General features: G+C 39.6%; 1 protein-coding gene across 1 annotated transcript in view; it reads right to left on the bottom strand.

The window, feature by feature from the left end:
* MYPN (myopalladin) overlaps positions 1 to 14,875 on the bottom strand; it is a 355,731-nt gene that overhangs the window by 81,853 nt on the left and 259,003 nt on the right. Inside the window, exons 7-12 of the mRNA XM_073548140.1 lie at positions 11,135 to 11,200; positions 10,332 to 10,473; positions 8,063 to 8,086; positions 6,488 to 6,604; positions 4,948 to 5,305; positions 1,861 to 2,373 (exon numbers count right to left, since the gene is read on the bottom strand). Coding sequence (XP_073404241.1) covers positions 1,861 to 2,373; positions 4,948 to 5,305; positions 6,488 to 6,604; positions 8,063 to 8,086; positions 10,332 to 10,473; positions 11,135 to 11,200 — 1,220 coding nt within the window. The remainder of the gene's footprint in view (positions 1 to 1,860; positions 2,374 to 4,947; positions 5,306 to 6,487; positions 6,605 to 8,062; positions 8,087 to 10,331; positions 10,474 to 11,134; positions 11,201 to 14,875) is intronic.

The raw sequence follows: 14,875 nt of genomic DNA, 5'->3' as shown, positions 1-14,875 counted from the left end.
ACCGGTGAAGCAGAAGAGTGTACACCCCATTTCATTGCGTAGAACCAGGAAAAAGAACATTGCACCCATGGACGAGAGTTGCAGAGCCATGATGGTGATATTGGCTGTGTGATGACTGTGAATCATGTGTACTGGGAGTGATTGCAAGATCTGAGGAAAGAAGAGGGCGAAACACGTGTCAGGGGGAGGGGGCACGCTCGGCTCACTCTTGGATCACTAGCAACCGCTATCAGGTATACATGACGGTGGTCTTAATAGTTTTTACATTATATGGGAGTCTGATATGGCATACATGCTTTTGGGCTAGTTGATATCTGTTTGAGAAATTTTAGCGCCAATCTTATTTAGCCTGCCACAAAAATGTCCCCGCATATTTGTAATATGTGACATTTTATTTCTATTGATATGTATTGGTGCGCTTTTTGTATCTTTTTTGTGATTTATTGTCACATTGAAATTGATTGTATTCGAGATAGAGTGACATTCTAGTGCCCCCTTCTGGTTGTACTTTTTTGCAGATATTTTGTGCTATAATATTTTTATGCATACTAAGTATGATATAAATAAAATTTACAATTTTAAATATATGCATTTTTCTTGGATCTCTTCATTGGGTCTGTTGTTTCATTACACGCATGTTTATGTATTTTTGAAGTGCCATATGTCTAATTTAGTTTGGGACTAATTTTATGTTCAACATCTGAGGAAAGACTAGTTTGGGGAATCAACGCCTCGACAACTTAGTCCTGACTAATTTATTTTCCATTCTGCAACCAAGATTTATAGCTTCATTTTTCAAACACAGAAATAAATACATGACACCATTGCCTGCAGCATCTACGAACTTGTCTCACAATTAGGAAATCTGGGCTGCCAATCGTCCAGACATTCCAGGACAGTCTGTAAAAATAGGACACTTTTTTGCTCTGTCCTTAAAAAGAAATTTAAGGCTTACATGATTTTTTAAGCTGAATTGTACTGTAATTATCATTATTTTTGAGTTTAAAGAGAATTCAGGTGATGTCTTCAATCAGAATTATGGGCTGTAGACATGGATCACTTATAATTATAATGATTTATTATGGTTTTCCAATACGTCCATAAAAAATGTGTCTGTCCGTGATTATTTGATAAGCTGTTCACAAAACATGAAAAGTCAAGTTGGCAACCTTGGAGCACATCTCGGATGTCATTGGTCGACAATTGCAAAGGGATTCAGTGCAGCAGAACATTCCTCAGACAACCATTAATAATGTAATTGATGGCAATCAAGACATGTAAGTGTGGGCATTTCTGCATGTTACGCTCATACTCAATACTGAATAAATCAATATTTTTTGAAAATTTTCTTTCCATTTTTCATAATTTCTATAACATTATCTATCCATTTTGTGATTTCCAGAACTCCATGACTTTTCCTTCTTGCTGTTGCCATTTCAATGTTGAGGAGTGTATGAATGAGACTGGTCTTCCACCAGAGTACGAGCCGCTAATAGTGACTAACTCATATGGCTCATAAAGTGTTGCAGGCCTAAGTGTTGGAATTTCTTTTAGGAGGTCCAAATGTGTATAATAAATATAAGGAAGTCAGTTTTTCAACGCTTATGGTTTACCTGTATTTTTGGGGATAATGGGCCTACTACAAGTGTGCAGATTTAGATGTCTCTGAGATGGCTGAAAAAGGACATAACGCAAGCTGGAAATGTTGCCATGGGAGCCTATAGATTTGGCAGCCTTAGGCTTCGGCCTGACGTTGTCAGCATTGACACGACACATTAAACACACCACAGGTTAATGACACACTTTTGGAGAGGTTAAATTCAAGTTTGGAATTCTTTACAGAGAAATGTAGATACTTACGAGGAGGCACTCTTTGGTAGACCCATTGAATTTGTTACTGTAGGGGTGGATGGTAGTGAAGGAAGAACAGAACTCAGAAATGCAACAGGATTCTGAATCCGAGGCGGAGAAACAGGGGAGGGCGTTACAGTTTGTGCTTGGAATTGGTTCCAACTGGGTGGTATCGGAGGTGCTGAAGGTAACATGGATTCATTGACATTGTATTGAGGGTGTATAGTAAAAGCTGAAGGAGATGAAACTGCAGAAGAAGTATTGGAAGAATTTTGTGCACCTACTGCCCATGGCCTTGTCGGAGAAACTGTGTTAAATGCTGAAACTGGGTATGTATTTAGTGAATCAGAACTTGTCAGAAGCTGTTGTGGGTGAGAAAATGTGTAAGGCTGGGAAGCAGGAGATGAATTCTGATTTCCTGGGTTGGACTGGACATCTCTTGCTATGGCGTTAGGACTTGATGGTTGAACTTGCTGTTCGTTCATCACTTGGTTATGAAGCTGTTGTAGTTTCATGGCATCTCTGCATACAAAATACATACGCAATTCATGAAAGATTGTAACAAACACATCATCATATACATACACTGTGATTATCATTACACATGTAATCTAGAAGCAGAACATGTTAAACATAACGTGACTTTTTGCTCTACCAAGCATAAAGAAATTGGAAGTGACAACCGCTGCCTGTGCAAGAAACCCTGCTGAGAGGAATTGTCTCTTCACCAGTTTTGTTATCAGGTCATATAAAGTAAATAAGGGCCTGTTCACATCTAGTTCTGACCCTATGTCATGAGTATGTGCCTGGTATGGCCCTAGATTATATGCCTAACATATACATAAGTACCTATTAAACAACCGTATGTAAAAATAGGGTCCTTTTGGCATACAATATCTTTTTTTTTTACATGTGTATTCCACTGAATTCATAACAGTAAATTGTATTCTTTCTGGTTTATAATTTCTTTCTAGAATAGGAGCCCATTGGTAACGCATTTATTGATAAAAATGTGCGCTTGTAATAGCAATTAGAATCACAGTCGAGGAGAATAATAAAGGACATCTGTCAATAGGATCAACCCTCCAAAGATGTCTATATGAGCATGCAGCTCATAGAAAGTTATAGAAAATGATACCTTGATATCTGCAATCAGATTTCTTATTCCAGGAAAATTAATGTTTTTCTTAATATGTAAATAAGCTGCTAGGATCTATTGGCCGGACATAGATCTCCCTGAAAATCTAACTAAATAAAAGGGTTCGTAACCAGTGAGACATGTAGAAGAGTAGAGCAGACTGTCAGTCATTACACATCACACTGGTAATGCCCCCTTTAATTTAAAATGAGCTCTCGAGGCAGATTCTCAGGAAGATCTACATCCGGCCTATAGATCCTAACAGTTCATTTACGTATTAGTAAAATGTGGACTTCTCTAAAATAAGACATCAGATTGCAGATATCAAGGTATCATTTTATACAACTTCCTCTGACCTATATGCCCCTATAAACAGCTTAGGAGGGTTGATCCTACAGACAGATTACCTTTAAGACTTCATTTTTTCATATAAGTGAAAAATGGACTGATTTTCATCAGTGTTTCATATCCGATTTTCATCATCACTTCATCAGTGTCAGTTTTTACCGTTTGTGTTTGATCAGTAATTTTCTCCACCCATTGCAATGTTAAAAGCAGAGAAAAACAAGGATCATCTCCAATTGGAGTACAGATCAACACCAGAGCATTTCAATAATAAAATATAATTACTTTTATTAGTACAAAATATCAAACATTAAAAAGACATACAAGTTTCCAAGATCAGTGCAAAAAAAGGAACCAACCACTCCCATTATATATATTTCTGCTGCATAGTATTGAACCTCATGGCAAATAAAAAATCCATTTGTATATGCTGCCTATACTAAAGATGTCTGCTGTTTCCTAAAACATGCAGAGTATATTGACTGCACAGCACAAGCCCATCAGCTCAGATAAAACCTAGCCTGGGCTACCCAAATGTTAAACCAAAGTTGTAAAAGGACATTAATAGTGTACCTATATTAGCTGATTAGCATTAAAGTCACTGAGGCTATTACCTGGATCCTGGCAGCGTTGGTAAGAGTCCCCTGGGAGAACGATCCCTACACCCCGACGTGCACGTTTCGCGCCCAGCTTCCTTTTCACACGCCCCCCGAGGAAGCTGGGCGCGAAACGTGCACGTCGGGGTGTAGGGATCGTTCTCCCAGGGGACTCTTACCAACGCTGCCAGGATCCAGGTAATGGCCTCAGTGGCTTTAATGCTAATCAGCTAATATAGGTACACTATTAATGTCCTTTTACAACTTTGGTTTAACATTTGGGTAGCCCAGGCTAGGTTTTATCTGAGCTGATGGGCTTGTGCTGTGCAGTCAATATACTCTGCATGTTTTAGGAAACAGCAGACATCTTTAGTATAGGCAGCATATACAAATGGATTTTTTATTTGCCATGAGGTTCAATACTATGCAGCAGAAATATATATAATGGGAGTGGTTGGTTCCTTTTTTTGCACTGATCTTGGAAACTTGTATGTCTTTTTAATGTTTGATATTTTGTACTAATAAAAGTAATTATATTTTATTATTGAAATGCTCTGGTGTTGATCTGTACTCCAATTGGAGATGATCCTTGTTTTTCTATGTAATTTTTGGGGAGCATTACTATTGATAATTTGGCTGGTTGAGTAGTGAATGTTAAAAGCAGACAAGATTGCACACAGATGGTATACGCGTTCTCTCCGTGATTTTCACAGACCAAAAGACTTGTATGGGTGATTTTGATCCATGACTCGGATCAAAAATGGACATGTTTCCTTGATTTTTTTTGTGGACAAATAATTCTCAAAAAAACATGGACATGTGAATATTACTATAGATTATAGGGGGTATGAGCACAGTAAAAAACATCAATGGATAGAGCACATGTGAAAAAAAGATGACTTTATTAGCTTTTTTGTTTTGATTTTTTAAATGTTTTGCTTGACTTTCCTATGCCTAATGTTCCTAGAAACCTGATCATAATTACATAGTAGAAAGTACATAAGAAAACCCACTTACAGCTTTGGCTTTGCAAATACTGGTGGAGGCTCTTTCATAGATCCAGATAATGCCGAGTATGATTGACCATTTAACATGTCCTGGTTATTTGACAAATAGCTCCTTCCCACCAGAATACCTTCTTCAGAGGATGCTTCGCTTCCTTTGTCATCATCAGGCAAGTTGAAGTGCACTCTCAGGCCAATTTTTGAACTTGGCCTTGGCTCATTGTGGTTCACTAGTACCCCCTCTAATTTAGGCTTTGGAGGTGCTTCCACTAATACTGGTGGTGGTGTAGAGGGCAAAGGTTCTCTTTTAAAGGCATCTATGTTGATTGTGCTTATGGTTAGGGGAGGTTTAATAGGATTTTCATCAGAACCTGGAAGAACAAAAAAAAAAGAAAAGCTATTATTTTATCACAAAAGTAACAAAGTTTATTTTGAGTGGGGACATATTGAAATAATAATTATTGGTAGATCTGTCTTTCAGCCATTTCCTTTTACAGTTGGATCATTTATAAACTCAACGTAAATCAAATCATATTTATTAAACAGATTCAATAAAAGTGTTTTTTGGGACTTTGAAACTGATGACCTGTTTTTAGCTTGGGGCTGATCGTTTAGCCATCATTTTGTAGTGGAAGTGTATGATAGTGCAGCTCTTTGCAGCACAGTTCTATTTAAAAGTGTTCCAAAGCTGCCTGGCCCCTGCAATGAAAAGCCTGGCTACTGGGAGGAAATTAACTGTATTTATCCCGGCAGTCTTGGGCTTTCAGTCATAGAGGCTCGGCCAGCGCAGCTTCAGTCACTGCTAAGTACATAGTGTGTGGCAGCTGTAACCACGCCCCGGCACTGACTGACAGCCGTCTCAGCAGTGCATCAAGGTAGAGGTGGCTGTCAGTCAGTGCTGGCGAGTGGTTGTAACCACCGCTCACTAGGTACTGAACTGCACCGGCTGCACCTCTATGACGGAAAGCCAGAGGCTGACGGGGGAATAAAGTTAATTTCCTATCGGCAGCTGGGCTTTCAGTACAGTGGCCGGGATGCTTTGGAACACTATTATCCTGCAGATTAACCCCATATGTTGAGGTTAATATTGTTTTGGGACATGACAGGTTCCCTTTAAATGAATAGGACTGAGCTGCAAATGATAAAAGGAAGTGTGGAGTGCTGCAGCCCATTTAATCAGTAGATTGTGGTGGGGCTAGGAATTGTAACCCCCCAAAAATTTAGTTTTGATCGTCTTTCCTAAACATAGACCATCAATATTAAAATAAAAAACCCATTTAAATAGGATTACATTGTTCTTTCCTTTAATACATCTGTGTTCAAAATTACAATAAGGCTTCATATTTTATGATACTGACTTTTTGTTTAATAGGACATTCACTATAAAGGAGGAATACATAGATTTTGGGAGGAATTGCTTTAGACCAATGTTTTGTTCATAGATATGCATCATAAGTTGCAGCAGGTTCTGACATAACATACCGTAATTACGGTACATTTTTAGTCCAATGGACATGACCGTACTGAACACATCTAACCTTACTGTTCCTTACCTTTCACAGTCAAATAGGCAATGCTAGAAGTGGTGCCATACTTGTTGCTCGCTGTACATGTAAACATGCCAGAATCTTCAGAGAAGACTTCTGCAATAACTAAAGTGCATATCTCTTCTGTGGAATAAAACAAAAATATGCAAATACATTTAATGTAAATGTAGCAAATAGTCTGTTGGGTGGATGATGCCCTATAGATGAATTGACTTACAGCCCTGGAGCTTTTTTTCATCTTAAACCAAATTTAAGCTTCAAATGTGATGTTAATAAAGCAAAGACTGATATCAATGGTCTGTCCAGAGGGAAAGCCACTCTCAGCAGCAGCTTTGTCCTTTGGCTAAAATATTAGGTTGCAAATACAATATCACTTTACACCCTTATGTCTGTTAGGCAATCCCTGCATGTGTTGTGGTCGTCCAACAGCCAAGAGACATGGAGAAGCGGGGAATCAAGCATATTATTCGAGCACGCTGAAGACACTTAGTTAGCACACAAGCATGCTCGGATAACACCTTCTCCGAGCCTGTTCACCCATCTCTAGCCTCTTCTTTTAATGGCAATTTTACAACAGTCTAGTAACCTGTATATAAGTCCCTAGACCCCTCTGCATATCCCAAAAAATATCTTTTAGAATCCCCTAGACAGCATTGTCCAGTGTGATGGATGCCGCTGGTCCGATGGATGTTGCTGGTCAGATGGATGTCGCTGGTCCGATGGATGCAGCTGGTCTGATGGATGTTGCTGGTCTTGCTTCAGCACCTCCTCTACCCCAATTGCTGTTTTGCCCTGCTTCATGTCATTGATGTGTCCTACGTCGTTCACATAGTGCCCCCAATCTCACTCCTGCGCAGGCGCACTTCACTCTGCCCTGCTGATGGCAGTACAAAGCGCATATGCATTACAGGACTTTGCTTTGCCATCAGCAGAAGGCAACGAACAACACCAGCAATGCCCATCGGATCGAATTTCACCATATAGGAGGATTATAAAAGGTATTTTTTGGGATATATAGAGGGAGTTGGGATTTATATTCATGTTGCTAAACTGTTGTAAAAGAGGCATAAAAGGTGGTGGCTTTAGTTTATGTAGTTTTCATATGTAGTTTATGATAACTTGGTGACATGTTCTCTTTAAATGCTGATATAATATTTGCCACTACCATCTCTTGTGGTTGGGTACTTTACAGTCTAACTACTCACTCTTACTGTAAAGAACACTTTCCTATTGAAATGCCAGAATCACCATTCCTCCTAAAGGCAGTGAATGCACTCTAGTTCACAATAAAACACTCAGTGAATATAGATCTCACAGGATCCACTTTGTGTTTTGTGTGGACTTCCCCGATCAGAAGTACCCAAGGCTCAGTATTTTCTCTATGTGAATCTGGCAGTGTCTTACCGCCAAAGGAGAATAAGTGGATAAGGGCATTTAAATTGAAAATGCCTAATCCTTCTCTTCCCCTATCTCATATGTCAGGGAGAACGGGGAAGTCACAATACACATTATATACATTTCTCTATAAACCATAATTGGATAAGCTGTTTTGTTGCTTCATACTCATAGTTTAACACTTACCAGGTTCAGCCATAGATCGAGGTTCTAGAAGAAAATTACATTAAAAATTTAGTTCAATCTTGTGATTTTTACCTTTGTTTTATAATAGTAATGCTAATATCTGTAATCCATCTAACTGACTCAACTGCCTATATATGATTATGTAAAATATCAACATTTTTGTATGTTCTGATTATTGATATTCAGTAGCTGCAATAGTAAAAATATAGATGAACTTTGGTAATGTTATCCAAATGTATGTAAGGGTGTCCTTGAACTAACTTCTACCTTTACTTTTGCATGTGACACATACAGTATATAACCCCCTTCCCTAACATGGCAGTTTTCAATGTTTGTGCTTTCGTTTCTTCCACCCCTTCTTCCAACACCTGTAACTTTTACATTTTAACTATCGACATAGCCATATGAGGGTTTGTTTTTTGCAGTACGTTGAATGATGTCATCCAATTTATCACGTGTTGTACTTGAAAGTGGGAAAAAAATCCAAGTGCGGTGAAATTTTGACTGTGTCAGTACGATTATTGCAGTCTCACCTGTACTATTGATTTATAGAATAAAAATAAAAAAAAATGAAAATGATGGTTACACACAGTTGCAGCTTCTGCATAATCACCGCTGCTTATCCTTTGCACTACACACCACTGAGCGCTGACATCACCTGCTACTTATCACTATTGGTCAGGCGTCAATTCTCTTGTATCCCACCGCTTATCCCTACTACTCAGGCTCAGGGATTTTATTCTGACCAGTCAGGAGTCAGCGCTGACTAATGCTTTGGATAAGAGTCAGCTGTTGCTGCTTATCCCTTGCACTAGGCTGGACTGATGGCGCCCATTGCTTATTCTTATTCCATTCCACCAGAGACAAACCAGTAACTTCCCTGCCCAACAGTGCTCGTATTAGTGATGAGTAAGCCTGCTCGAATAAGGTGTTATCCGAGCACGCCCGTGTCCTAATCGAGTATTTTCGGTGTGCTAAAAAAAACAAACTGGAACTGTAAAATTCTGCGGTTTTTTTTGCGCGGTGAAAATACGCAGTGTGAAAAAGTCACCAAAAACTTATTTGTCACGATCAATTTTTGGATCTGTAGCAGATTTGGCTTTTCTTATTAAAACGTTTTTCCTTTCAGGTCATCGGGGGTTAATGTCAGTTTTTTTCCCCCGGTGGCCGTTGTAACGGTGTAACTACATTGCTGCTGAGTTTGCTGATGCAGGTGGTGACCACTCCCACCATTCTTTAAAAGGTCACCTGATGCATCACCTGACTGTTGGTGATACAGGTCCTTTCCGGATACCAACCAAGCAGAAGCAGCTCTCTGGTCTTCAGCCAAGTTTGGTATATTGGAGTCCTGTTGCTGTGCTATCTGTGGTGGGGAGTTTACAGCGGTGCTTAAGCTAAGTGTTGTACTTTTGTTACCACGTCATTTCTGTGTCTGTCTCCCTTCCTCTGTGTTTCTTAGCAGTAGTGGCTAGGCTAGCATCCTAAGCTGGCCAGTGCATTAGCGAGGGCAGTTCAAGGGGAGAGTTTAGGGACGAGGTATCCTGACGTCGGCAGGGGCAAGGACCTGCATAGGGTGTTAGGTTAGACCAGGGACAGGCTCAGGTTGAGCTCAGGAGGTGACCGTCCCTGCTTCCCTATTGTCAGGGCCTTCCTCTCCCCTATTCCATCGGCATTGAGTCACTTAATTTTTTGGTGATCGATCAACTGCTGGGTCGTATCACACTGGGCCAGTCACTTTGTGACATTATTGTGGGAATGTAACCTAAAACTCCAGCAGAGCTGAGATAGGCTCAGATTATAGCACTAAACTACTAGTACCAGCTGCAGGAACTACTGAGAGCGCTGCTGAACTAGGCAGTTGGTGGTCTCTGGTAGTAAGGAATCAGGCCAAGTGGCAGTGTCAGGATCCAGTGCTGCCTAGTGGTAGGGATAAGTGGCAAAATGGCTGCAGGGAAGTCTCTGGTACAGGTGGATCAGGTACTGGTGGAACACCTCTCCAGATTTAAGCACCCGGACGTCCCAATAAGAGGGATAGTACCTAATTTTTCAATAGTAAAAAAGTTGCTTTGCATTTTAGATTTTGCTAATCAAAATAAGGAAGGAAGCATTCAATATGCTAAATTTGTTTTCCCTCATTTAACCAGCATTTTCAAGTGGGCCTCTAATATTCTACAATCTAGGACTGATATGTTGGTGAGAATGTGGACAGGTATATGTGTGTTGTGTGGATGCTGTATTGAATAAAATTAAAATATAGGAATTCAATTACTTTTCTGTAAAATCCGAAAATCTGGTGAATCTTCAATCAATGTTCCTTCTCTATACCATTCAACCTTTGGGGAAGGAGATCCCTTGACTCGGCTTTCAAATACAACCAACTGACCCTCAAAAGACATTATGTCTTGCAATGTCTAGAAAAAATAAAAGGATACAACAGATAGGATTATTCTAAAAAAAATAAATAAATAATAATTCCATAATGTCATCAATATAGCACCAGTAAAAAATAATCAGTGATTAATACCAGTAGATAGGCCCTGTTTTAACAACTTTAATGATATTGTATTAATAGGAATCTGTCGAAAGGTTTTTGTTTTATAATCTGACAGTAGCACGAGGTAGGGACAGAGACCCTGATTCCAGCAATGTATCACTTAGTTTACTGGGTGCCGCAGTTGTGATAGGGTCATAGTTTTCTCTGCTGCAGATGTTGAGCTGTTTATACCCTCGTTCATGCAACAGCTTCTTGCGTACATTGTATAGTGACATAGAGTTGTTAATCGGTGCTGGGGGTGTGGTTGAACTAGGATGTCCTCTAGTTGTCCACTAGTGATAATCTCCTGCTGATAAAACACTGATTATATTGAAACAGCAAAACACAGCCCAGTAAATGACATCACTGTAAACAGGCTCTCTGCTCCTACAGTATGTTGCTCTCAGATTACATAGTAAAAACCTGGTTACAGATTCCCTTTAAAGCTTTATATTCTGTAGTCGTTCACTTTTGAAATGATTCATTGATAATTATAAGTGGATAATTATGTAACAACCTAGGGACTATAGATACTTCACCTTTGTAAAAACAGGAGCAGCCATTAGTGGTCTTCCGTCTAATCCTTGTAGGTATGTAGTCGGATGCTGTGAAAGATTTAGAGATGAGATATATATTACCTCTCACGGGGAAAAAAAATTATTTTCTTTCACTGGTGAAATCTTAAAACCATACATCATTTTAATAGCAATATCTTTAGCGATCTACCTACTAACCATTAAAGTAAAAGCTAAGTGGAGATTAGGGAAAAATTGTCAAATACCATTTTTATGCAATACAAATTTTAATAGAACCAATAATGAAAACTAATTTGCAAGATCAAGATCAAATCTCATTATAAAGCTATATAAAAACTATGACTTATCTGACAAGTCATTGCGAGCAAGATTATCCATACATTTAATAAGTAGGAGGATCGGATTAGATGCAGCCGGGCTTAGCACTTTTCACTACAAATTACTTTCCAATGTTCTCTAGTTCAAGAATGGAATGAGTATAAAAAAGCTAAAACCCGTTGAAGCCTGTTATATAATGAAACTTCCCAAGTGTATCCTTTAAAGGGAATCTGTGAGCACGATTTCTCCCGCCAAACTATTTTTATGCACATGTAGCTCTTTCAAAGTCAAATCCAGCAACCTTTACATGGCCAATCTGTTCCTCTGTTACGGAGAAATCAGCATTTGAATTGATATCTAATTAAGGCTGAAGAGCTATGGTAGATCTGAAGCCTCTGTCACTCCAGTTCTATTCCCGGCCAGCACCGCCTTCTTTTTGACTGAAATCCTTTATGCTTTGTAACTTCAGCCAAAGGAGCAGTGGGTCGAGCAGAAGGTGGCTTTGCTGAGCAGGGAATAGAGCTGGAGTGACAGGGGCTTTTCAGCCTCATTTACCTATCATTTCAAACTCTGCTTTTTCAATAATGGAAGAACTGACTGGCCAATTAAAGGTATTTCTGGCCTTTTTGTGTCAAAGAGCTACATAAACATATAAATAGTTTGGGAGTGAAATGCTGCTGACAGATATCCTTAAAAATGTCTGTCTGGTTTAGAAACCCAATTTTTAAATATTCGCCTGGAGCAGTTAATTGTGGAGATAATCTCATTTTGAACCTCTCTCAATTAGCTGGTCTTGAAGACCCAACAACATTGACAACATATTGATTTCCATGTGCACAATTTTGTGCTTCATTTGCCCAGGGGTGACACAATGATGGAATTGGCTTGCGTTTATTTATGAAAAAAACTGAAATATGGCAAAAAAAATTTAAAATTTTGCAATTTTCAAACTTTTAATTTTTATGCCCTTATATCAGAGAGATATGTCACACAAAATACTTAATAAATAACATTTCACACATGTCTACTTTACATCAGCACAATTTTGGAAACAAATTTTTCTTTGTTAGGAAGTTATAAGGGTTAAAAGTTGACCAGCAATTTCTCATTTTTACAACAAAATTTACAAAACCATTTTTTTTAGGGACCACCTCACATTTGAAGTCACTTTGAGGGGTCTATATGGCAGAAAATATCCAAAAGTGACACCATTCTAAAAACTGCACCCCTAAAGGTGCTCAAAACCACATTCAAGAAGTCTATTAACCCTTAATATGCTTTGCAGGAACTGAAGCAATGTGGAAGAAAAAAAATAACATTTAACCTTTTTACAAACATTTTAAATCAGAACCAATTTTTTTTTTCACAAGTGTAAAAAGAGAAAATGAACCACAAAATTTGTTGTGCAATTTCTCTTGAATACGCCGATACCCCATATGTGGGGGTAAACCACTGTTTGGGCGCATGGCAGAGTTCGGAAGGGAAAGAGTGCTCTTGACTTTTTCAATACAGAATTGGCTGGAATTGAGATCGGACACCATGTCGCGTTTGGAGAGCCCCTGATGTGCCTAAACAGTGGAAACCCCCCACAAGTGACACCATTTTGGAAACTAGACCCCTTAAGGAACTTATCTAGATGTTTGGTGAGCACTTTGAACTCCCAAGTGCTTCACATAAGTTTATAACGCAGAGCCGTGAAAATAAAAAATATTTTTTCCACAAAAATTATTTTTTAGCCCTCAATTTTTTATTTTCTCAAGGGTAGCATGAGAAATTAGACCCCCAAAGTTGGTGTGCAATTTGTCCTGAGTATGCTGATGCCCCATATGTTGGGGTAAACCACTGCTTGGGCACACGTCAGGGCTCAGAAGGGAGGCAGCACCGTTTGACTTTTTGAACACAAAATTGGCTGGAATCAGTGGTGGCGCCATGTTGCGCTTGGAGACCCCCTGATGTACCTAAACAGTGGAAACCCATCAATTCTAACTCCAACCCTAACCCCAACACACCCCTAACCCTAATCCCAACCCTAACCATAACCCTAACCATAACCCTAATCTCAACCCTAACCCTAAACACAACCCTAACCCTAATCCCAACCCTAACCATAACCCTAACCACAAACTTAAGCCCAACACACCCCTATCCCTAACCCTAATCCTAACCCTAATCCCAACCCTAACTCTAATTCCAACCCTAACTCTAATTTCAACCCTAACCCTAATTCCAACCCTAACCCACTTTAGCCTAACTCTAACCCTAATGGGAAAATGAAAATAAATATATTTTCCTTATTTCATTATTTTCCCTAACAAAGGGGGTGATAAAGGGGGGGTATTTATCCCAGAAGAAGATGGCAGCGCCCTTGGGGGGAAGCATGAGGGCCGAGGAGCAACGGGAGGTACCAAGGGGGATCGGGGACCATATTTCTCTCTCCTCTGATGTACAATCACATCAGAGGAGAGAGAAATTAAGTGGCACATCGGACTTTCTTTTATTGCAGTTGCCATTACACGGTTAATAATGGTGATCACAAAACCAGGGTCGGTAAAAACCGACCCGAATCATGTTCTCTGGGGTCCGACTCTGGGGGGGGGAGATACACTTTTTCCACAACGCTGTTAATTAAAGGCGCTGTGGTTTAAGTACCCTTAACCACCGCCGTTAAAAGGTGTATCGGCGGTCGTTAAAGGAATTCTGTCAGCAGAATTAGGTGAAGGGAAGAGGAGTTGAAACATACTTTCTGTATATTTTTGATCATGCAGGTTGCATAACCGATGAATACAAGTTTTATTCCTCGATTTGTGATTGCAAGTACCTTGAAATCAGTTTCTTCATGCACCCTGGCCCTGAAAGCTCCCCAGGCCATTCTCTCTAAATGTCAGCTTTAATGTCTAATCAAAAGACTGGTACATCTGTCTCTCAAAAGCGAAGGTGAGGGGTATGGAACGTACAGTGCTTGAAACATATTGTGTAGGGACTGCCTCGATACGTAACAAAAAAATCGTCATGTGAATATGGTTATGTGCAATACATGTGGATTATCTGCTGTTAGTGATGGGTGAACCCCTGTATGTTTGGGTACAGCTGAACAGTTAAAGAAAAAGTTTGGATCGGGTACCAGAACAGTACCAGAACCCCATTTACTTGAATGGGGGGCACGAACATCCAGTGTTTACCACGCTGTCATGTGCATGACAGGGCAGCAAACACTGCCTCTGATCAGAGGTAAAATCATTACCACATGTCAGAGAATCATGGTTCCCATGCTGTCAAATGAGAGTGTGAGCCCACAACTGTGATCAGAAGTAAAAAGCTAATATCAGTTAGGGCAAGCGGCGGCTGATGGGAGTATTCATCAGCTGGTGCCTGCTCTCTAAATCAATAATGCTTAAAAAAATGACAGCTACAGGCTGCAACCCTCAG

This window comes from Dendrobates tinctorius, unplaced genomic scaffold (genome assembly GCF_039654945.1).
Source record: "Dendrobates tinctorius isolate UK_male_01 unplaced genomic scaffold, ASM3965494v1 ptg000156l, whole genome shotgun sequence".
NCBI classification, from domain to species: domain Eukaryota; kingdom Metazoa; phylum Chordata; class Amphibia; order Anura; family Dendrobatidae; genus Dendrobates; species Dendrobates tinctorius.
The sequence above is the reverse complement of the archived record's forward strand: the minus strand, read 5'-3'. Positions and strand labels throughout refer to the sequence as shown.